This window comes from Microtus oregoni, unplaced genomic scaffold (genome assembly GCF_018167655.1).
Source record: "Microtus oregoni isolate MIOR12 unplaced genomic scaffold, Mior012 000011F_ref0000422, whole genome shotgun sequence".
Taxonomy (NCBI): Eukaryota; Metazoa; Chordata; class Mammalia; order Rodentia; family Cricetidae; genus Microtus; species Microtus oregoni.
In genome coordinates, this window is record NW_024543070.1 from 44,747,922 (window position 1) to 44,772,031 (window position 24,110).

Here is a 24,110-nt window from a genome sequence, read left to right on the forward strand (position 1 = left end):
GTTTTTTGAGCCAGGGTCATATGTGTCCCAAACTGGCTTCGTACTTTGTAGGGATGATGTCTTCAACTCTTTATTCTTCTGCCTCTGCCTCCTGAGGGCTGGGATTACAGATGTCTTTTCCTACTTTGAAGTTTTTTGTTTGTTTTGATGCTATTATAAACAGAATTGCTTTAAAATTGTCATTATTTAATGGCTTGATACCAGCATATAAAATATAGTTGCTTTTGCATGTTGATCCTGTGTCCTGAAAGTCATTTACTTCCAGTGGGCTTTTTTAATGTTTTGTGAGTTCATAGGATTTTCTACGTATGGCGGCGTCATGTACTCTGTGAATCTGGTGTTTTCATCTGATGCTTGCTGCTCTTCACCTTCAGTACAGGAGAGGAGGTCAATGACGGTGGCTGCTTGTAGATGGGCTGCTGTAGGCTCCTGGGGCAGGTATTGGAGATGAGACTGTTGCGTCTGTTTGAGGCGCTGTTGGTTGCCTTGATTGTCTTTTGTGTGCAGAAACCGCTGACATGATGACCCCTGTGCATGTGCATCTGATGACAGTGGTATTCGGAGTGATTCAAGCATGTTCCCTATTTTTGTTTTTTTCCCCTAAGTTTGTGAAGGATTTGTGTTATTCTTTAAAAAAGATTTGATGGAATTTGCACAATAAACCACCTCAGTTTAGATTTTTTTCTCTTTGGGAAAATGTCAACCACTCATTTTCTGCAGCACTGACTGCCCTGCATGCATCCTGCTATGCAGTGAGCCCGCACACAGGGAGTTGGTGCAGTCTCTTTTGAACACAAGTGTCAAGAATGCAGCCTCCTTGGGTTGACTGTTAGGCCCATGGTGAGCATGTTCTACAGGAGAGACTGTAGGACTTAGAGTGGTTGACTGGACTGCATATGGAGAATTAGGGGAGAGTGAATGGTGGCCCATGAGAATGGAAGCCCTGGACCACTGCCAGGTGAGGGTGCTTCTGTGGAAACATGGAGTTCTTCTGGAAACATGGAGTTCTTCTGTGTGGAAACATGGAGTTCTTCTGGAAACATGGTTGTTTGCATTCTTAATTAGGGAGAAGCAAAGATTTCTATATTTTAGAAAATTCCCTCTCTGTTGGAGACTTCTCTCTGGTTATAGAAGGGCAGATGGAGCTGATGGCCTTGGTGAGTAGGAAGTAGACCAGGTGGAGGTTAGGTAGGAAGAATTACAGGTTATGAGGAACCTGGAAAGATGAAAGAATAGCAGTAGGGGCTGACAGGATGGCTCAGCAGGTAAAGATTCCTGCCACCAAGTCTGACGAGGTGAGCCTGAGTCCTCAGGACAAAACGATGGGAGGAGAGGACGGAGGGCTGCAAGGGTCTTCTGACTGCTCCAAAGGAACCGTGGCACCCTCCTTCCCCATTAGTAAATACGTAAATAGTGGATAAGATTTAAAAAAATACAGGAATTGGGAGTTCTTTGTGGGTAGGGGATAGGTATTTAGAAATGTCAGTCAAGAAGATTTGTTTGGGGGCTCAAGACCACCCCTAGGTTTGACAGTTGGTTAATAGGAGGACTCACAGACTCAGCATATGGCTGTGACCACTGAGAAGGGCATGAAAAAGTCAGCTGAGGGAGACAGAGGAGTGGTGTCTGTCGGAAACCAGGCACTGCTTCCAGGAGCCCCGGCTGGCACACTCAAGCTTTGCCTTGTGAGAAGTGCTGCCTACCAGCGCTGTCCTCACACGCCCATGTCCAGCCCCAGGAAGCAGGTTCTTGGCGTACATCATATTTGTGCATATAAATTTGGCACATCTCTCTTAGTAGCTATGATGGTAAGAAGCCTTTCAGAATTGAAGTCACTAATTGCCACAGGGTTAGTCTCACAACAGTCCTCTTGAGGGACCACAGTTTATGTCCTGGTTTACAGACTCTCCACACTGTTTTAGAGGGAAGGAACCATTTTGAAGCTCCAAGCTAAGTTGTAATCTCAGTTGATCTCCAGGGTTAGATGTAGAGTGTCACGGTGAGAGCAGCTAGGAAACCCAGTCTCTAGTCCGGGGCTATCAGTACTGATAATTTTATTCACAGATGCTGGAACTCATCTTCTGAAGGCAGTTAGGAAGAGTAGGAGGCTGGGATATGGACTGAATTGTGTCCCCACCTCCAGATTCTTAGATTGAAGTTCTGCCAGTTTCCCCCACCCCAGACCCCTTGTGGTGTGACTGTATTTGAAAACAGCTTTTAGGGAGGTAATTACAGTTAATTACCCTGTGTTCTACCTTATAATCCCCTCCTATTTCAGTGGTTCCCGGCATATTTACAATCATAGAGTATTTAAATGGCTCTCCTCAAAGGTTTCAACAAAAACGGCCTTGAAAGGCTGAAAGCAGGGCTCTCACACCCTGCTGCCTGTGCAAGTTCTGAGTCTCCAGCAGTCTGGTTTCTGTGCTCTTCTCCTCTTGCTTGGGCACTGTGGCCCTCAGGAAAGCTGCTTCTGTATGCCTGCACTCTGACATGGCTTCCTCTCTTGACCCTTGATCTGGGTTCTATTCCCCAAGATCTACTCTGCCTCTGGGGAAGCTGCAGTGGGGGATTGCTGCACTGGACATTGGTGAGCTGAGAAATCAGACTAGCAGGAGCTCGGCGAAAGTGACAAAATGGGCTTTATTTGGAATAGGGTGTTCTACCAAGTGACAAAAGGTGTGACGTTGTGTAAATGGTCACTCTCTACCCTAGGAACACACAGGTCTGTCTGTGGGCCTGGGGACTATCCTGAGAACTAGCAAATGGCCCTTTAGGATAGATGTTGCTCCCACCTGAAAGTATCTGGAGTTGGCACTGAAATGTCCAGGTTCCCCTGTCCCAGAACCAGTGAACAGCAGTGCCGGTTCCAGCCTTTCTTTTGGTCTATAGAACGTGGACTTTTCTATAGTAACACAGATGGGCTTGGCCAATGACCCCTTCTTCCCATTCTGGAAGCAGTTCACAAAGCTGTGCACTGCCTTAAAGGAAGTGTTTACAAATCAATGAATAGAAGATAAAGACTCAGCGATGTGGAAGGAGAATTTTTTATGTTTTTTATTTTATTTTTATGTGCATGGGCATTTTTGCCATAGGTGTCAGGTGCTCTGAAATTGGAGTTACAGACAGGTGTAATCTGCCGTGTGGGTGCTGGGAATTTAACCCGGGTCCTCTTGAAGAGCAGTCAGTGCTCTTAACCCCTGAACCATCTATCCAGCCCCTGAGATTTTATTTTCTTGCAAAGCACTTTTATTTTAATTAAATTGAAACGTATAGAAAACATTAAAAATTACTATTCAAGATTGTGTGTGTGTGTGTGTAGTGCAGTGTCTGTTGTCAGAGGTGTAAGATCCTCTGGAGCTGGAGTGATGAGGAAGGAACTATGATCTTCCAGAAGAGCAGCCAGTGCTCTTAACCTCTGAGCATCTCTCCAGCCCCAAAATATTTTTAATTTAAAACTACCTATAATGTTGATCACTGAGGTTGGACTCTTTCAAAGACACGTGTGTACACATGCTTTCCCAGAAACATTGTCATGCATTACACACATCTGTCTTGTAGCTTCTCCGCTGGGCATAAGAAGTTACAATAAGCATCTTTTCAAGTGAACCAGGAACATTATTATGTGTCCTGGTTGCCCTCTTACTCTAAATGTGTGTATGTGTTTTAATGTTACTGCTGTGCCACTCTGGCCTGCCTCTCTCTCTCTCTCTCTCTCTCTCTCTCTCTCTCTCTCTCTCGCTCTTCCCTTCCCTCCTCCGTCCCTCTCCCCCCTCTCCTTCTGTGCCCAATCTTCAAGTTGGTGGCATTGTCGTTGGTGTCACACAGCTCCAGATGTGAGCGTTCCCTGGTGCAGCAAGCCTCCCTCAGCATCATTTTCCCCCTCCATCACAGTCCATTTGATTTTAACCTCAGTACTAGGTGGGTTCTGTGTAGTCCTTGGCCTTCTGCCCTGCCCTCATGTTTTTGCCACTGACTCTCCAGCTTCTTTCCAGATGTGTCTTTTGGCACGGAGTGTAAATAATGGTGGTCCTTACCCCAAGTCAGCATGGAACTAGCGTTACAAGTACACCCGGGTGGGATAACCACACATCCCTGGGCTGGGGCTTTGAAGTTGTCACTTTTCTTGTTAGCTATGGTTTTAGGGATCAGCTCTGTTTCCCAGGCGCGCTCTCTCTCTCTCTTTCTCTCTCTTTTGTTACCATCCCTTGTTATTGTATATTGTATTCCTTTGGGAGTGCTGAGATTTTCCTGGTTAGTTCTTAATCCTTTGATCATTCTTACTTCCTCCTCCCATTTATACTCCCCTAGACTCTTCCAGTCTCTTAACCTTATCAGATTTTCCTTCCTTTGCATCTTGTGATTGAGGATTTTAATGGATGGGGACTTAGAAGGGTGAAGGGAGGGGCACATAAACACGCAACTATCCTATTATCTTATCTAGAATGAGGTGATAAGGAACCTGTTTCCTTTACCATCGCTGTTAGGGAGTGGGATCTCCCTGGTCTCTGAAAGCAAAGCTTGCACGGGCTCACCCTGGTGGCTGTGACTGAGTTTGTGACTGAGCAGAACCACCAGTCCCTGGAGAAAGTTTGAGGTGAAGGGCAGGGCAGCCTGGCATGGACATGGGCAGGCTACCAGAAGAGGAGAGGCATTGTGTTTATGCCCTGTTTGTGACTTTGATTTGAAGGAAGGTTAAGTTGGGAGTATTCTGGGCTCAGAAGTCGCTGTTTCTGGAAGACAGTTAGGTTTGTGCAGTGTCTTTCCTGTTAGCTTTTACTAAAAATGCTTTTGAGTGTGGGGGTGTTTATGTTAGCTGTTATCTCTCAGCAAGACATAGTATTAATCCAACCAATCGATAATAAGATCACTGCCACAGTTTAAAGCCAGGTTTGAAACAAGCTTTAGTTAAATACTGGCCAGGTGGAAGGGCTCTGGCCAGGTCTATACCCAGGTTTCCAGGAAATGGCCCAGAATCAAGCATGCAAGGGTTTAAGAGGGAAAACCCATAATTCATTGCATTTCCCATCAGGTCCAACCAGGGACAAGCACACATCCTGATGTATTTCCTGCCTGTGAACCTCCTGCACATCCAGTGCAGATGGGTCAAGTGAACTTGTTTAGGGGAGGGAAAAACGCATGGCTTGTTATCTTCCATAACCACTGTTTTGGTTTTGGTCCCTTTAAGAGACAAGCCACGCCCACTCCCTCCCCCATCCGCTGAGGCAGGCTGATCTTCAGCTTCCGGCCTGAGCTCACTCCTCTTTTCCATCTTCCTCTCAGAGAGGCTTCTGCCTCTCTCCCCACTTCTCAGCTTCCCCTCTTCTCTGTCTCTTTCTCCTCTTCTCTCTCTCTCTCTTCCCCTCTCTCTCTGTCCCCCCCCTTCACCCTTCCTCCTCCATAACCCCCTGAATAAACATCCAACCTCACCCTGCATGTTGTGTCTATCCATGCTTCTGTCTTCTGCCCGCCATGTGTCTCTCCGCCTGGAACCAGCCATTGCTCAGGGACCAGCAGCTGTCTCTGCCTGGGGCCCACTGTCTGCTGCCACATGGCCCGCCACCACTGCTCTGAGACCAGCAGCTGTCTCTGCCTGGACTGGCTGCTCCCAGGGCCCGCTGTCTGCCCCCACATGGCCCGCCACCACCGCTCTGGGACCGGCAGCCATTTCTGCCTGGGACTGGCTGCTCCCAGAGCCGGCTGCCTGCCACCACATGGCCTGCCGCCACCATTTGGGACCTACAGCATTTTTGCTGCCTATTGCCACCGGGGATCTTGCAGCATTTTTAAAAAAAGAATAACAACCACAGCCTCCTGCTTTTCAGGATCTGTACTTGGCAAGGGGCTTGCAGATCAGAGCCCTTTTGTTTGTTTCACGGATCTCTGAGGCATAGTAATTAAAATTTAAAATATAACCTTGGCTTTCACATTCCCCCCTTGAGTTGTATCCTGACTGTGATGAGTACCTGTTTATATTGGGATCTAATAACCATCAGCTTAATGGTACCCAAACAGGAATTATCATTTAGTTAAGGCTTCAATGATGCCAGAGCCAACAGCAGTTAGCAGAAGCTGAGGGGTCAAAAGCATGCAATGGATTACAGAGTTACTATTTAGAAGCAATCTGGGAATGTCAGTGGGGACCAGTTTTTTATTTCATCTCAGGTCATCCTTTTTTTTTTTTTTTTGCAATTTTCCTTGAGTATAGCCAGATCATTTTTAATGATTTCTAAGTAGTTTATATAGAAATAACAATTTTCTCTTCAGACTATATAATAACCTCTGTTTTACATAGAGCAGGTGGAGTGCCCTGTCATATTGTAGAGGTGTTTCAGCTAATAAATCTTCCTGTTGATAGATTGGTTGACTGGTTTTATCAAGTACCTTTCCTGTTATGCCAGTAGGCACTATAGTAGATCCCTATGCCAGGGAGTTTCCTTTTGATTTAACATTAGAGTTGGGGGACAAGGGGCAACATACTCTCTTTTGTAACTACTTCTTGCTGAAACTAGGATGTTGTAGTCAGGGCCTAGGAAGGCAAGGAGAGAATTCAGGAAAAGGGCATTCTTCAGAAGCATCCGGTTTGCTGACTCAGTTGAAGAAACAGGGAGCATTCATGTAGGCTGGATTGGTTCACATCAGCATTCAGCAAGTTCAGGGATTGCAGTCCTTTAGAGTGTGTTATAGTCAGCCACTGATGCTTGAATGTGTCAGCAGAGTCCAGAGAGCTAGATATAGATTGGACAGAAATGACTAGCCCAATGAAAAGCACCTATAAGTCTATACTTAGAAGGTTTTATAATTTTTTAAAAAATGCTGCAAGATCCCCAGTGGCAGTAGGCAGCAGAAATGCTGTAGGTCCCAAATGGTGGTAGCAGGCCATGTGGGTACAGGCAGAGGGCTCTGGGAACAGCCAGTCCCAGGCAGAGGCAGCTGCAGGTCCCCAAGCAGTGGCTGGTCCCAGACAGGGAGACACATGGCGGGCAGGCAGGAGACAGAGACGTAGATAGACATGACGTGCAGAGTGAGGTTGAATATTTATTCAGGGGGTTTTGGAGGGGGAAGGGGGGCAGAGAGAGAGAGAGAGAGAAGAAGAGGAGAAAGAGACAGAGAAGGGGGGAAGCAGAGAAGTGGGGAGAGAGGCAGAAGTGAAGCTGCCTCTCTGAGAAGAAGATGGAAAAGAGCGAGCTCAGGCCTGAAGCTGAAGATCAGCCTGCCTCAGCGGATGGGGGAGGGAGTTGGCATGGCTTGTCTCTTAAAGAGACAGAACAACCATTACAGAAGGCAGCCAAAGGAAATTTAAAATCTTGAGCTTGTGACTGAGCAGTCAGTAGTCATTGCTCTGTCAGCTGATCAGAACCTTATTAATGTTAAACTCTGAACTTTGGAAATCCTGCTGTAAAGGAAAGAAATCTGAAATGTTCTCTTGTTTATACCTTCACAACTTTTTAAAGTTCATATGAAATGAGCTAACAAGGTGGCTGGAGCCTTGGGGAATAATCTGGTTGCCCACTGCTTCCAAGCTGACAAAGCTGTAGTAACCTAGCCATCAGAGATCTGAGAAGGATGAATTATCACAGGAAGTATAATCCAAATGGCCTATGTATCAGTTACAAAGAGAGAGACTATTCCATTACCTAGACGGCCATCCTACGTGCCTGTGGTCTCCTGGCATTGGGGCCAGAGGTACCAGGACATCAGTCTTCAGCTGCCAGGTCCAGAAGGTAAGAAGCTTTTCTGTGGAGGTGGAACATGGGAGAGACTGACCTTACTTTGTCTAGGCAGAGCAGGCCAATCAACTCTTCTGTGTCCTGCTTGTCCACAGTTGGGCCAGCTCCTGGTGGTAGGTGCTGAATTGGGGAAGTATTTCCCAGTGGTTAGTGTTACCATAATCCAGATGAAGACATTGTGCTGCCCAGTCACCTTCTCTGCAGACCTCGGGGTCACTGCTAGGATCTGGGAGTCTGTGTCATAGTTAGCTGGCCAGTTTCCTTGCTCAGCAGCTGGGTACTGCTTCTTTAAAGCTGGGGAAAGGCATGCCAGAGTCAGTTCTCCTGGACATGTGACCTCAGTCTCATGAACCATTCCTTCCCTCTTGGAGGGAAGGTTTCAATTGAGAGCAAAGTGTCTCGCAGTACTGTGGATGAAAACTGTGGGCATATTGTGAGCCGTGTGTGCTATGGATAGTGGAGCTACTTAACCCAGAATATATGGTGTTGCTGTACCCTCCAGATATGCCAGCCGTGGAGCCACAGAGTGTGGTTCTCTGTGCTTGATTTGAGTCTTTTCTTGCTTTGCCCTTCCCTCCACTTTGAAATAAGAAGCTTATTTTCTGCTGTTTTTTTTAAATATGAGCTTGTAACTTGGTTAAGTTTACTTTGGGCTTCTGAGCAGCACTGAACTATGAGATGTAGATGTTGGAGTAGACTGAACACAGTTTGCTTTATGGGAGCAGGGACAGAATGCTGTGGTTTGAATGGTGAAGTGTTCCTCGCAGCTTGACAGTGCAATGTTTGGAACACTTGCGATTTGTGTCACTGCATCTGTAGGTTGTAGACCCCTTAGCACACTGAGCCTGGACCATGGATAAGGGGCTTTGGGAGTGGGGCTTCGTTATAGGTCACCCTGCTTTTAACCTAAATGCTGTTTCCTGATCCAAAGAGATATAACAGATATGCTGGCAGTCTTTGCTGCAGGGACCCTGCCACCATAACCACCCTAGCTGCCATGTCTTCCTCTTCATGAGGGGCTGTAGCCTCTGAACCATAACCAAATAAATCCTTTCTTCAAATTCTATCAGGTATTTGACCACAATAGCAGGTAAATATTTTTATCTTGTCTTTTTACCTTCCCTTACAAAAGGACCGCTTGCATCCTTTCTTCTACCTGGTAGACGTGGGTCTCACCAGTAGATAGGGCACAGCTGAGCAGAGAGCACGAGGCCCTCAAAAGAGCAGCTTGCGGCTTTACACAAAAGCAGCATAGGCTTGACCTCCCACACCGTGAAGTGTAATAGAAGCGGTGGGCTACATTCCTGGCACCCGGCCGCCCGCACGGCTAGCTTTATCCGAAATAATTACACGGAAACTGTATTCATTTAAACACTGCTTGGCCCATTAGCTCTAGCCTCTTATTGGCTAGCTCTTACATATTGATCTAACCCATTTCTAATATCCCTGTAACACCACGAGGTGTCTCACCAGGGAAGATCTTAACCTGCATCTGTGTCTGGTGGGAGAATCATGGCGACTGTCCGACTCAGCTTTTTTCTCCCAGCATTCTGTTCTGTCTACTCCGCCTACTTAATTTTCTGTCCTATCAGAGGCCAAGCAGTTTCTTTATTACTTAACCAATGAAACAACAGATAGAAAGATGACTCTCCTCCATCAGCGAAGTAAAGAGAGTGAGGGTGAGAACCAGCACAGTAAACAGCAGACTACCAGACCTAATTGCTGTGTGCTTGGAATACAAGAGAAAGAAGAAATATCTACACAGTGATGACCAAATTTCTCAAATTAATGTCAGATCCCAGAGGATCTTTTGGCAGGATAAATACCTAACTATATCTAACTGCTTTTTCAAACTACAAAGAAGAAAAAAAATCACAATTAGAGACTTCTAAAAGAAGCCAGAAAGAAAAGACATTTTATTCATGAAGGCACTTATGTAAGAATTCTCCTCAAGACCTTGCCAACATGAAGAGACTACAGTAAAATGTTAGGTATGGCAGAGGAGATTCTGTCACATTCAGGTTGTGAAGTAGGGTAGCTCCAAGAAGAGCCTTGACTGGCCATGGTGGTCTCTTGGAGTCCACAAGACTCTACAGTGACTGCACAGCTGACAGACCAATAGGAAGATCCACGGGAAGTGTATCCGTCCACATCCACATGGAACAACCTGTTTTGTAGAGCTGCAGGAACACTTGTCTTTTGGGAAAGTCACTGTCATACCTGTAAAAACCTTGTGAAGCCATGATTCTTCCCTTCAAAATGGGATTCATTCCCAGAGCACCTCAGTAGTGTGACTTCTGCACAGGCATTGGAGAGACCTTGGTTCATTCCCCCACACCAAGAGGCTTTGGAGCAATGCCATTCACTCTTTTTCTAGCAGTCAAATTTGCACAGAGTCAATCCCAGAAAGTTACCTGCAACAGACCACATAGAAATTTCTATAGAAGACAGGCACTGAGCAGGAAGGCAGCAAGCCCCACCTTTGCCAACAAACAAATCTGGGCGTCCTCAAAGCTGGTTATTACCAAAAAGATTAGACAAGGAGAATCCATGAATCCAGGATTCGGGGATGTTTAGTAACTTTATCTAATGGTTTGGGATGTCAGGTACTTCCCCTAGAATGCTGGCACTTCCCTGGGTGGTGCCATCTGTTCCAGAGTACTGTTTTGTCGGGTTCTACCTGCCCTTTTTGTGGTTTTGATATGCATATGTCCTTGCCTATGGAATTTTCCAATTATTTCTGTAAAAACTAGAAAGCTCATGGAGCTCACCCCTTCTTCTTTCTTCTCCTTATTCTTCTCCTTTCACTTCACTTTCTCTCCTTGCACGACAAAGAAAGAACATGCAGAGGTAACATATTTGAGTTAATTTTTTACCCTCAGATCCTTGCCTGCCATAGACATCCAATTCTGAGCCCTGTGGGGGTACTGAGGCTGGTTGGTACTCAAGGCCCCAGAGAGTGACTCACACCTGTAATCTCAGGACTTGAGAGGTTGAGACAGGAGGTTTGCCCTGAGTCTGAGGCCAGCGTGGGCTGCAGAGCGAAAGTCTATCTCAAAAAGAAAGGAGAAAAATTGAGGAAAAGAGGAAATAAAAAAAGAGGAAAAGAGAGAGAATGCTTTCCGTTTTTTTTTCTTCTTCTTTTTTTCTTCATTTCTATTCACCTAACTCAAGGTAAGGTTCCCAGCAGAGTCTGATGTGGCTAACATGAGTCATGGGCTCGTCCTTGACTAATGGCAGGCCCTAATACACCATAGGATGGAGAAGAGGTGGGGGATTGCACAGTAGACAGTACTGCTGACTGTGTACTGTGAAGTCGATGTTTCTCTGGAGGGGCATCTCTGACCTGTTCAACTTTTCATGTTGAAACAAAGGTTTGTTTTAATTTTTTGAAAATAAAAGTGTTTTTGTTCCTGTTTCTGTAAAAATTTCTCTGATTTACCTTTTCAAATATCTAAACTATTCCCAGTGGCATATGAAAAAATTATCACATAAAAGTGATAATTTTAGCTTTTCTGAGGTGTGATGGCTGTTCTTAGTTGTCGACTTAACTACATTTCGAATTAACTAGAACCCAGGTTGCTAGATTCACCTGTGAGGGATTTTTCTTAATTAAATCATCTAAAATGGCAAGGTCTACCCTTGATCTATGCTTTTTTGAGGTGGGAAGAACCATCTTTAACCTGGACTGTGCCTTCTGCTGGCAGCCTATGTAGAAGACATGGAAGAAGGAAGCTTGCGCTCTTTGCCTGCTTGCTCACTCTCCCTGGCAAGTCCTGTCCTTCACTGGCACTAGAGTCCACTTTTTTGGGATTCTGGTGTGTACTGAAGACCACCTGAGACGTCCAGCCTCATGGACTGAACAACTGCTTGATTCTTAGACCTTACATTGGTAGACAACCATTGTTGGACTAGCTGAACCACAGCCTGTAAGCCACTCTAATAACCCCCCCCCCCTCTGGCTGTAAGTTCTGTCCCTCCAGAGAACTGTGATTAATACACAATGGTACAGCCTTTGGAGCTGCTTCTGGGTTGAGATCTCACTGTTTGGGTTCTATCCTTTCCTAGCAATCTCTTCCTCTGGGATTTTACATTATCTAACTTTGGGTAATGATGTAATCTTAGTTCACATGCATGAAGCAATTCATACATGGCCCAGAGCATGGTGAGCATGTGCATGTGTATGTTCACTTCACCAAGATAACTAAAAATTCTTTGATATTTTCATTTTTTGGATGTCTTGTCTTATATTTTGAAAACTAAATTATTTGAAGAAGCAGCTTAAAACTGTATTTTGAAAACTACCAGAGAATTATTGCTTGTTTATTTGATGATGTGTTGAGTGTTTATCAATCATGTTTGATTCTGGGAAGGCAGAGAATTGATTTACCACTAATGGAGTCTGTAACTGAATGAATAAATGCTTAAGAACACTTTCACTGTGGAAGAGCTGTCAAGGCTTCAGGGGGAAAAGATCCGAAGCCTGGAGGGGTAGTTATATTCCAGAGCTTGTGTACAACCTGGCCTGGTGGTGTCTGCTGTACTGGGGAGCAGAGGAAAGGGAGGCCTGAGAGTGCAGTGCCTGCAGAGAGTGCAGTACCTGCAGAGTTTGGTTTTTGCAGATAGGGTTTTGTAGCTGATTTCAGTGAGGACAGTGAAAGGAGACATAAGAGCTGCAGCTGTGAGGGGAAGGTTCCCAATGCAAGAGCTGCAGCTGTGAGGGGAAGGTTCCCAAATGCAAGAGCTGCAGCTCTGAGGGGTCCTGACAGTTAGGGACCAAAAAATACTACAGAGTCACACTGCACAACAAACCTCACATGAAATTCTTTTGGAAAGACATAGAGGGCAGCAACCTCTGCTGGGGTGAGAAAGAGCAAAGAACTGAGCAGGAGGCAGCCTTTATGTATGGTTCCTTGGGGAGTGGGGTGGAGCTTCCCAGGATTACCTGGGATTGGTGGGATTTGTGTGGCCTGATCTTGGACTTTTTTTTTCTCCTCTGTTGGGCAGAGCTTGCCCTCTTGTTTCTTGAGAGACTGGAAACAGCCCTTAGGATAATCTGAAGGCTGGGCCTGGCCACTCCCCGCTTTGGCTTCTTAGTGTTCTTTGGTTAGTGTGCATGTGTCTCCTGTTAGCTTTCTGTTGGTTTCCTCTTTGGCTGATTGCTCAAAACTGTAGATGCCACATGGAAACTGCCATCTCCCCATCGGGGTCTCTGGGATTTGTCACATTCAGTGTCTTTTGCTGTCCTGCTCAGGAGGAGGAGGGCCGTTTTCCTTTAAAGGATGGCACCTAGTAGCAGCATCTTACAGTAGTCATTGGTGCTGAGGTTTGACTGCAGCCTTTACTGTTGTGATTGCAGTCCCTGGCCTAGTGCATGTGCCCTGTCCCAGGGAAACAAAGGAACACTTGGCACTGGACTAGAGGGGCCCCTGCTGTCCACTGTCCTAGATTCTCCTTTGAGGAGGCCGGTAGACTCCTGTTTTGTTTTCTTACATTTACTTCAGGGGCAAGAGTCAGACTTAGGAGATTTATTTTTTGTCCTTTAATGAGTCTACTGACTAGGAAATAATGTGCTATGTTTTATGAAAATATGGCTTCTTGTGAATGGGTTTTACATGTAAGGCAGTGCTTTTAAAAATTTATTTTTACCTTTAAATATTAACTTATTTCCATGCATGTGGTGTATATGTGGATGTGCACATATGTATGGGTACACACACACCTTTGTGTGCCTGTGGAGAGTGAGAGTGGCCATGCATATTCCACATTAATTTTTTTTTCTCTTGATATTTTATTTTGACTTTCTAAATTTTAGAAATTTTACTAGAATGCCAAAATAAAATCCCATATGCCCAAATTCATCCCTTGCTAATATTTTGTCTCTCCCTCACGCTCCTTTTTGCTCTCGTACATGTTTTGGAGTACGGTGAGACTGGATCACAGACCTCTCCTCTACACAGTCCAGCAGAGTCTCTTAGGCATGTAACCTCATGACCATTTTCTCTTTACTTTAACTTTTTATTGAGCTGTATATTTCTCCGCTCCCCTCCTTCCTCCCCCTCCCCTTCTACCCTCTCCCGTGGTTCCCACACTCCCGATTTACTCAGGAGATCTTGTCTTTTTCTACTTCCCATATAGATTAGATCCATGTGTGTCTCTCTTGGGGTCTTCTTGTTGTCTAGGTTCTCTAGGTTTGTGAACTGTAGGCTGCTTTTCTTTATGTCTAAAAGTCACTTATGAGTGAGTACATATGATATTTGTCTTTCTGGGTCTGGGTTACCTCATTCAATATGATGTTTTCTAGATCCATCTATTTGCCCGCAAATTTCAAGATGTCATATTTTTTTCTGCTGTGTAATACTCCATTGTATAATGTACCACATATTCTTTATCCATTCTTCTGCACATTAACTTTTTGACTTAGGGTCTCTCAGTGAACCTGGTGCCCCCCACTGGGTATATTAGGTGGCCAATGAGTTCTAATGATCTGTCTGGAGATACAGACACAGGCCAGGAGCCTTGTCCTCAGTCTGCACAGCTCACACTACCCACCGGGCAGCTCCAGCCTTCCTAGAGCAGTATTTAATTAAGCAGATGCTTAAAGTGATGCATGAGGAATGCATTACTTTACCTTTTTTCCCCTGAGAGGTAAAGAGGACCTGGGAAGAAAATTCCTTAGCTAGTACTGCATCGTGTTCTTTACATCTAAATGAGAAGCCAAGCAAGCATAAAAGCATCAGGATAGCAAAAGCATTTTCAGGCACACACTGTTGGTTGATACCCAGGGATGTTTCTGGTTTCTCATCCAGAATACACAAAAGAACTTCACATTTAAGACAGTTAAAGATAGCTCAGTCTTAAGGAGATGTAAAGTATTCTCAGCTGTGCCTTTTGTCCACAATTAGTGTGTTGCTGTGGAAGTGTAATGACTTTTAGTAATGGCATTACCCATGATAAAAGTTCAGATATTAAAATCTGAGCTACAGCTGGCTGACACATTTAAAATGATTCAGAGAGGACTCCAGCATCCCGAGCAGGCCGTTTGGTGGTTTGCGAGTGTGCTGATAGAGGAGTCTGTCCTGAGCGATCCGTCTGTCCCCTCGCGGAAGACCTCACCATTTCCTGTGCTACCTGGCAGGCTGCTGTGAGGGGTGTCGCTGCTCTCCGCCTAGAGATGGCTCCAGATGCTGCAGGCCTTGCTCCAGACTATCAGTTTTGGCTGCAGAAGCTTTCTATATGGGAGCAGGCCTCCTCCAAGGAAACCCAGCAGGACACCTGTCTCCACCTGTCCCGGTTCCAGGAGTTCCTGAAGCAGATGTATGAAATCTTGAAAGAGATGGTAAGTATCCTGTGACATTAGGCACTCCCCAAGCAAGAATGCCACTTAGAGTTAGGGATTTGTGTGACTGACTTAACTGAACTTAACAAATTAGTGATAGGTGCTGTACACAAGAGCTGTTTTCATACCTTCTAGGTAGACATTTTCTTTCTTAGCTATTTGAGACTGCCTGACCAAGAAATTTATTTATATTACTTCGTTAATTCTTGCAGTATTTGGGATTGAGCCTAGGGCCTTCCACATGTTAGGCTAGCCTTCTATCGTAAAACTGTATCCTAAATCCAAGCTAATTGTTGTAGATTATAAGACTTGGATTCTTCCTGTAGGTAGTAAGTGGGGTTCGTCCTGTTGCCCTTCAAACTTTCCAGGGGTTACTGAGCTGTTTGCCCTTCGTTTAGCTCTGCTTTCAAGGAGGTGCTCCTATCCTGTTTAGTATTGATTTCTCACTATTAAGATATTAAGATCTCTTTTAACAAATATTTTAAGAGATCCTTTCAAATAAATTTCTGAGTATCTTATACAATTTATTGTTAATATCTCCATTTAGCTTCCTATTGACATTGCTTATGTTTACTGTGTTAGATATTTTTGAGGCAGGATTTCTCTGTGTGGCCTTGGCTGTCCTATTACTGGCTGTGTAGACCAGGCTGGCCGCAAACTCACAGTGATCTGTCTGCCTCTGCCTCCTGAGTGCTGGGACTAAAGCACGCACTACCACCTTCCAGCTGAGAGCCATGTTTTCATTTTATAAGCATATTAATGTTTCATACATTATTCATATTTTTAAATTAGAAAATGAAAGTAATTGTTATTTAGCATGTGTACTTTCATTTAGTACTTTCTGTTCATCAAAGAAGCAAATGAGAAATTTGAAGAACAAATTCCTATAGATTATTCTGTAGGTAATGAGAATGAGTTTATATATCTCCAGAAATTAGAAAGGAAGGTTATCTGGAACAAGTGATACTAATTTTTAAACTATTTTTTTGTTGTTTATTTGTTTTTGTTAGTAAGATTTATGTAACTTGACCTTAATGCAGTCTCAGAAAGTCTAGGCTCAGCCCTGGTGCAGGGATCATGTTGAGGAACTTCCTACTGCATCATGGGGCTGTGAGGGCCACAAAGGTCCTTGTGCCACAGATCACTAGGGAAACCAGGAACGTTAGACATGCAGGAGCCTCTCCTCAGCGGAGGAGATAAAATACCCATCTAGAAGTGGCTGTTGTTAATGATCTGGTGACCTTTTTGCTCTCGGTGGCAGACCTCACACACCTTTTGCTATAGAGACTCCCCCAACCCCCCAGAATGTTTATGCCAGACTCTTCCGCTCTGGCCTTCAGTTAATCTATCTTTAGGGATGATGTCACATGTACTTTATGGCCTGCTGACCTCTGTGCTGTTGCAGTCAGAGACCACTAGATTCTCAACCATTTCGCTGTAGAACCCACCCTTGTCACAAGGACTTTGTAGAGGAGTTTCTATGTGGTCACACCTTAAGCTTTAGAGTGTACCTGGAATTAGAATGACTGCTGCCTGGAAATGATTAGTTCCTGGAAACTTTCCCCCAAATTGTACTGTTTTAAATGTGCTGACATGACCCGCCTGGCATCAGACTCCCCAGATCTGACCCAGGTTGATGAAATCAGTCTGAAGAAAGTTTTCATTCTTGTTTCTTCGAGGTTTGCTTCCTGGCCTAGATGTCTATAGCGTCTCCTTCATTGGAGGCCTTGGCTTCCCTGCACATGAGCTGGTGTGGTCTAAATATCATAGAAGAGTGCGGGAAGATACAGGGGAAGATATAGCTGTGCACCAAAACTGTGCTTTATCTTACGCTGTTTCTGTTTGGTTGATGATTTTATCATCTCAGAGGTTGGACTGTTCTAGCTGAAATATGATGTCATTTAACATGTAACAATCATGGCTGTGACACACGAAGACATGAGTCTTAGGGCCTCAGCCACTTTCCTTCCTTTGCAAAAGCTGAATGAGGGGTCTTTCTTGTACTAACTAAAGCCTATAGTTCGAAGAGCTAGGGTTCCATGGTTGTTAATCACCAGGGCTGCTCTTCTTCAGTGTACTTACTATATTAAATGAAGTAGTCTTTCCTAGGTTGGGCAATCCCAGACTTGGGAAGGAGAGGCAGGCAGATTTCTGAATTTGAGGCCAGCATGTGAGTTCCAGGACAGCCAGGGCTGTGTAGGAGACCTTGTCTCAAACAACAACAACCAAGAAATAGTCTTTTCTGATTATTGCTTGAGCAAAATGCAATAGATGTTCTTGCAAAATTGAAATGACCTGATTACATCATACTGAGTTTTTAAGGATGAAGTACAAGATAAACTTTGAATTTCTTACAGAGAGCGTTTCTCTAATCTCTTTCTGTGCATTTTCTAGAATAGGATGTACAGGAGCACTCGGGCTCCCTTGAGAAATTGTGTTGTTCAGTTGATTTGAATAGTGTGTTTTAACTATCAAAACATTGGTTGTTGTTTTTATAGGATTCTAGGGCAATCCTGGAAAGGTTCCCCAAAATTGGTCAGCTGTTGGCAAAAACTTGTTGGAATCCTCTCATCTTAGCATATGGTAAGAGCCTCAACACACAATCACCTGATGACAGTTTTACTCTCTCTGCTTCTCACAAAGCACAGGGATATAAATTGTAACCTCTTTCATGTTTCTGTGGGTCAGCTCACCATGTGTATGCATCTTCCTGTGCTTCTGTGTGTTACAGGCAAACAGGCATGCATGTGCACATAGGCTCATGCCTGTGTACTGTAGCACGGCAAGGATTCTTACAGTAGAGGTTTAAACACCAGTGTTTAAATTTAAAATGACTGTAGTCACTTTCATCATCTCATTTTAAATTCTCCACAAGTAAACTTGATGCTAATGATACCTAGTTAATTGTTTCACAGGTCCATGTTAACTCATGTATTGCTGCCCACGTTGTGAGGCCATTGTTCAGAGTTGGAGTCCTGCTATAGCCTTGCCATTATTTAAGAGTGATGTGGTTTTAGCCAAGGTTGAGAGAATATGGGAATACTTTAGGTGTAGTATGACTTCACCTCTCCAACCTTGTTTCCAGTTTCGTCTTCCTCAAGTATAACATGCCATTGCAGGGGTGCTGTCGCCAGCTGTCTGAACGTCAGTGTATTCCCTCTGCCTCTTGGCCTTCCTGCAACTGTCCTGAGGCTGGGTTGGTCTCTCTTCATTTGCCTGTGGTTTCCCAGTGTCTTCTCCCACTCTCTGGGCCTGGTAGAGTTTGCTAAAGTTCCTGTAGATGAGCCCTTTGTCTTCTGCCTTAGATTGGCTGCATTATTAGCAGATGTAATTTTTTCATCTTTTTTTTTTAAGTAAAAGACTAATATAACCTATCATAGGTCATGTGAGAGCTGTGGACTAGGTGGGGGGGCACTTCCTTGGATCTTTGAGCACACACTTGTGCTTGAGGTGCACATTTGGTCTCACTCGTTCCATCCCCACCTTTGTGGGGTGCTAGGAAAAGGGAGATGAAGAGCTCCCCCTGTAGTTTTCTTCCTCTTCCCTCAGTCAGGTTGTTGATCTAAGGTGGAAAGCTCGTGAGCCAGTGCTGTATTTACTTTCCAGATCTGCCGGTGAGTCCTGGTGGATCCTTAGCAGTTTCCTATGGAAATCCCAGTCCCAACCGTGGTGCCTCTGGGGAGGAAGCTCCTGGATGCCACTCCCTGTATGGAGTACTAGTGGTCCTCATGTAAGCAGCAGGGGCTTATTTATGTCTGCGAGCCAGCCAAGCAGAGTGAGCTGTGTGCTCATCGGCCAGAGGTGTATACAGTGCGTCTCTCCTTACGTATGAGAGGAAAACAGACACGCGAACTTGTATGTAGGATTACTCCACATCCTGGTGGTACCACCCCTCTTTTTATTCTTTGAAGTTTAAGCTCCATAAACTACCATTTTCCTGCTTCCCTTTTTGAAATTGCCCCCCAGTACATCCTCCTTTCTTTATAGTGAAGCATATTATTGGAATGTCTGTCACTCGTGAATTAGTATTTACACCAGGTCAAGTGCAGCAGTCACATCTCACTCAGAGGTATCAGTTCAGCCTGGAGAATTCTTTGAAAGTTACAAGTCTGGAAATTAATGTGTGTTAGGCGAGACTATACCTACCTCCTGGTGCCTTATTTATGCTCATAGGGGAAAATGAATGTCTCAGAATGACCCTGAGAAAGTGTAAATTCAATGATTGTCACTGGAGGAAAAGTAGATCTAAAAATTATGAAGGGATAGGTGCTCCCTGTGAACGTAGAGGAGCTTTCCTGTAGTTTGTCCTGTCCTTGTGCCTTTGATAGCAAAGCCATTGGAGGCACTAGGCTGTAGGAAGCTGGAAGGTGAGCTCTGCCTGTCTAAGACCACTGCAGGGGCTGGGTCTGTCTCCCTCCCCTCTCCCCATCACAAGGTCTGCATTGCTCTGTGTAGCTTATGTGCTAACAACTTCCGATTACAGCTTTAATTTTTGGTCACTAGTTGTGCTGTAAGTCTCTACCTCGAACAGGTTTGGCCACAGAAACAGAAACAGATAGTAGTTATTTTGCTTTAAAGAGGTTGACATTACTGATGTTTCAATCGTGAAATTAGAAACATCTTGAAGCGCCCAGCACATTCAGCACTTCCCATCGTTCTTACTTGGCTCTAAAAACTGCTGCTGTCTCAGAAAGAGTTGACCACACAAGAGCTGGACAGTGAGCTGAACCCACAAAAAGAAAAGCCAAAGCCGAGCTTGGTGCTTTGAGGTTTTCCTAAGCATGTTCTTAAGGTTTTTCCTTTTTGATAAAATATACTCATTTTAGTTTTATTTTCTGCAGATGAAAGCCAAAAATTTCTAATATGGTGCTTATGTTGTCTGATGAACAAAGAACCACGGACCCCTGGAGAATCCGAGCTTAACTTCTGGATCCGCGTAAGAGAGTAAAGCTTCCTCTGCCTTGCTTTGGCTTAAGTTGATTATTTAAAGTCCTCTACACTCTGCTAATTTCCACTTATTGATACAAATCTGTGATATTTTAAGGCGACAGCAGTTTTCAACCTGTAGGTTGCCACCCCTTTAGGGGTCACACATCAGATATCCTGTATGTCACATACTTACATTATGATTCATAGTAGTAGCAAAATTATAGTTATAAAGTAACAATGAAATAACTTTGTGGTTGGGATCACCATAACACAAGGGACTTTTTTTAAAGGACGGCTGCATTGGGAAGGTTGGGAACCACTGCTCTGCAGTGTTGAAGTGGGAATCGCTGCTCTGCAGTGTTGAAGTGGGAATCGCTGCTCTGCAGTGTTGAAGTGGGAACCACTGTTCTGCAGTGTTGAGGTTGGGAACCGCTGCTCTGCAGTGTTGAAGTGGGAACCGCTGCTCTGCAGTGTTGAGGTTGGGAACCGCTGCTCTGCAGTGTTGAGGTTGGGAACTGCTGCTCTGCAGTGTTGAAGTGGGAACCGCTGCTCTGCAGTGTTGAAGTGGGAACCGCTGCTCTGCAGTGTTGAAGTGGGAACCGCTGCTCTGCAGTGTTGAAGTGGGAATTGCTGCTCTGCAGTGTTGAAGTAGGAACCGCTGCTCTGCAGTGTTGAAGTGAGAACCGCTGCTCTACAGTGTTGAAGTGGGAACCACTGCTCTGCAGTGTTGAAGTGGGTATTGCTGCTCTGCAGTGTTGAGGTTGGGAACCGCTGCTCTGCAGTGTTGAGGTTGGGAACTGCTGCTCTGCAGTGTTGAGGTTGGGAACCGCTGCTCTGCAGTGTTGAAGTGGGAACCATTGCTCTGCAGTGTTGAAGTAGGAACCGCTGCTCTGCAGTGTTGAAATGAGAACCGCTGCTCTACAGTGTTGAAGTGGGAACCATTGCTCTGCAGTGTTGAAGTGGGAACCACTGCTCTGCAGTGTTTAAGTGGGAACCGCTGCTCTGCAGTGTTGAAGTGGGAACCGCTGCTCTGCAGTGTTGAAGTGGGAACCGCTGCTCTGCAGTGTTGAAGTGGGAACCGCTGCTCTTCAGTGTTGAAGTGGGAATTGCTGCTCTGCAGTGTTGAAGTGGGAACCGCTGCTCTGCAGTGTTGAAGTGGGAATCGCTGCTCTGCATTGTTGAAGTGGGAACCGCTGCTCTGCAGTGTTGAGGTTGGGAACCGCTGCTCTGCAGTGTTGAAGTGGGAATTGCTGCTCTGCAGTGTTGAGGTTGGGAACCGCTGCTCTGCAGTGTTGAGGTTGGGAACCGCTGCTCTGCAGTGTTGAAGTGGGAACCGTTGCTCTGCAGTGTTGAAGTGGGAACCGCTGCTCTGCAGTGTTGAAGTGAGAACCGCTGCTCTACAGTGTTGAAGTGGGAATCGCTGCTCTGCAGTGTTGAAGTGGGAACCATTGCTCTGCAGTGTTGAAGTAGGAACCGCTGCTCTGCAGTGTTGAAGTGGGAACCGCTGCTCTGCAGTGTTGAGGTTGGGAACCGCTGCTCTGCAGTGTTGAAGTGGGAATTGCTGCTCTGCAGTGTTGAAGTGAGAACCGCTGCTCTGCAGTGTTGAAGTGGGAAACGCTGCTCTGCAGTGTTGAAGTGGGAACCGCTGCTCTGCAGTGTTGAGGTTGGGAACCACTGCTCTGCAGTGTTGAGGTTGGGAACCGCTGCTCTGCAGTGTTGAAGTGGGAACCGCTGCTCTGCAGTGTTGAAGTGGGAACCGCTGCTCTGCAGTGTTGAAGTGGGAACCGCTGCTCTGCAGTGTTGAAGTGGGAACCGCTGCTCTGCAGTGTTGAGGTTGGGAACCGCTGCTCTGCAGTGTTGAAGTGGGAATCGCTGCTCTGCAGTGTTGAAGTGGGAATCGCTGCTCTGCAGTGTTGAAGTGGGAACCACTGTTCTGCAGTGTTGAGGTTGGGAACCGCTGCTCTGCAGTGTTGAAGTGGGAATTGCTGCTCTGCAGTGTTGAAGTGGGAACCGCTGCTCTGCAGTGTTGAGGTTGGGAACCGCTGCTCTGCAGTGTTGAGGTTGGGAACTGCTGCTCTGCAGTGTTGAAGTGGGAACCGCTGCTCTGCAGTGTTGAAGTGGGAACCGCTGCTCTGCAGTGTTGAAGTGGGAACCGCTGCTCTGCAGTGTTGAAGTGGGAACCGCTGCTCTGCAGTGTTGAAGTGGGAACCGCTGCTCTGCAGTGTTGAAGTGAGAACTGCTGCTCTACAGTGTTGAAGTGGGAACCACTGCTCTGCAGTGTTGAAGTGGGAATTGCTGCTCTGCAGTGTTGAGGTTGGGAACCGCTGCTCTGCAGTGTTGAGGTTGGGAACTGCTGCTCTGCAGTGTTGAGGTTGGGAACCGCTGCTCTGCAGTGTTGAAGTGGGAACCATTGCTCTGCAGTGTTGAAGTAGGAACCGCTGCTCTGCCGTGTTGAAATGAGAACCGCTGCTCTACAGTGTTGAAGTGGGAACCATTGCTCTGCAGTGTTGAAGTGGGAACCGCTGCTCTGCAGTGTTGAGGTTGGGAACCGCTGCTCTGCAGTGTTGAAGTGGGAATTGCTGCTCTGCAGTGTTGAAGTGGGAACCGCTGCTCTGCAGTGTTGAAGTGGGAATCGCTGCTCTGCAGTGTTGAAGTGGGAACCGCTGCTCTGCAGTGTTGAGGTTGGGAACCGCTGCTCTGCAGTGTTGAGGTTGGGAACTGCTGCTCTGCAGTGTTGAAGTGGGAACCGCTGCTCTGCAGTGTTGAAGTGGGAACCGCTGCTCTGCAGTGTTGAGGTTGGGAACCGCTGCTCTGCAGTGTTGAAGTGGGAACCGCTGCTCTGCAGTGTTGAAGTGGGAATTGCTGCTCTGCAGTGTTGAAGTGGGAACCGCTGCTCTGCAGTAGTCATTATGGCTGCTCAGCAGCTCAGACCCAAAATAATCACGCAGAAACTGTATTATTAAAACACTGCTTGGCCCATTAGCTCTAGCTTCTTATTAGCTAACTCTTACATCTTAGTTTAACCCATTTCTATTATTGCCACATGGCAGTGGCTTACTGGCTAAGTTTTTGTAGCATGTCCCACTCTGGTGGCAGATCCATGGTATCTCTCTGACTCTTCCTTCTTCCAGCATTCAGTTCTGTCTTCCCTGCCTACCTAAGTTCTGCCCTATCAACAGGCCAAGGCAGTTTCTTTTTTCATTAACCGATGAAAGCAATATATAGACAGAAAGACCTCCTACACCACAAGGTTGTGGTTTACTGGGTAAAGTTCCAGCTGGGCTCCATGGCTTCTCTTTGACTCTACCTTCCTTCTCCCAGCATTTACTTTAGTTTTCCTTGCCTAGCTAAGGTCTGCCCTGCTATAGGTCCAAAGCAGTTTCTTTACTCATTAACAGTAATCACAGCATACAGAGGGGAGTCCCACATCAGAACCTTCTCTTCATAATCTCTGTCTTCTGTAAGTGTGTTTTCAAGGATTTAATCCATATGAAAACATCATCTTAACAAGGCACAGGAGTGCTTTTTATATATCAGGTGCTGTTTTCCTTTTCCTTCTCTTAGTGATGGCTTGGAAGTACCTAAGGTAAGCAGACATGGATCAGATGCAGTGAGTCCACCATTCCACACGGGGTTTGGGGTACCTTGCAGATACTCTGCCACTGAAAACGCCTTATTCAAATCTTTTCTTTCTTTCCGAGACAGGGTTTCTCTTTGTGGCCTTAGCTGTCTTGGAATTCACTTTATAGACCAGGCTGGTCTCAAACTCAGACATCTGCCTGCTTCTGCCTCACAGATACTGGGATTAAAGGTGTGTGCCACAACACCTGGTTTGCTCAAATCTTAATCTCCTATGTTACCTTTTTCACGTTACATGCTTTTCTAAATTGCAATCGTCCATCTTCAGTAGAAAATAATCTCACTTGCTCATAGGTCTGCTAGAAAAATAAGTGATTAGAACTATACTGTGGGTGTTTGTGTGCTTACAAATTGACTGTTGATGGTGGGAGTAAGTATTCACTCTGCCATTGCTTTGGTAAGGGTAGGATTCATAATACAGGTTAGGGTTCAAAATGAACTAAGCCATTTTAATGGGAACGTTCACTGCTGTTTTG

At 45.6% G+C, this 24,110-nt stretch overlaps 1 protein-coding gene across 1 annotated transcript in view; it reads left to right on the forward strand.

Moving 5' to 3' along the window:
* Window positions 1–14,873: 14,873 nt before the first annotated feature.
* The window catches only part of LOC121453457 (Fanconi anemia group C protein homolog), a 77,861-nt gene continuing 68,624 nt past the window's right edge, over window positions 14,874–24,110 (forward strand). Inside the window, exons 1-3 of the mRNA XM_041660256.1 lie at window positions 14,874–15,066; window positions 17,565–17,649; window positions 19,908–20,002. Of these exons, the coding sequence (XP_041516190.1) occupies window positions 14,902–15,066; window positions 17,565–17,649; window positions 19,908–20,002 (345 nt within the window). The 5' untranslated portion in view covers window positions 14,874–14,901. The remainder of the gene's footprint in view (window positions 15,067–17,564; window positions 17,650–19,907; window positions 20,003–24,110) is intronic.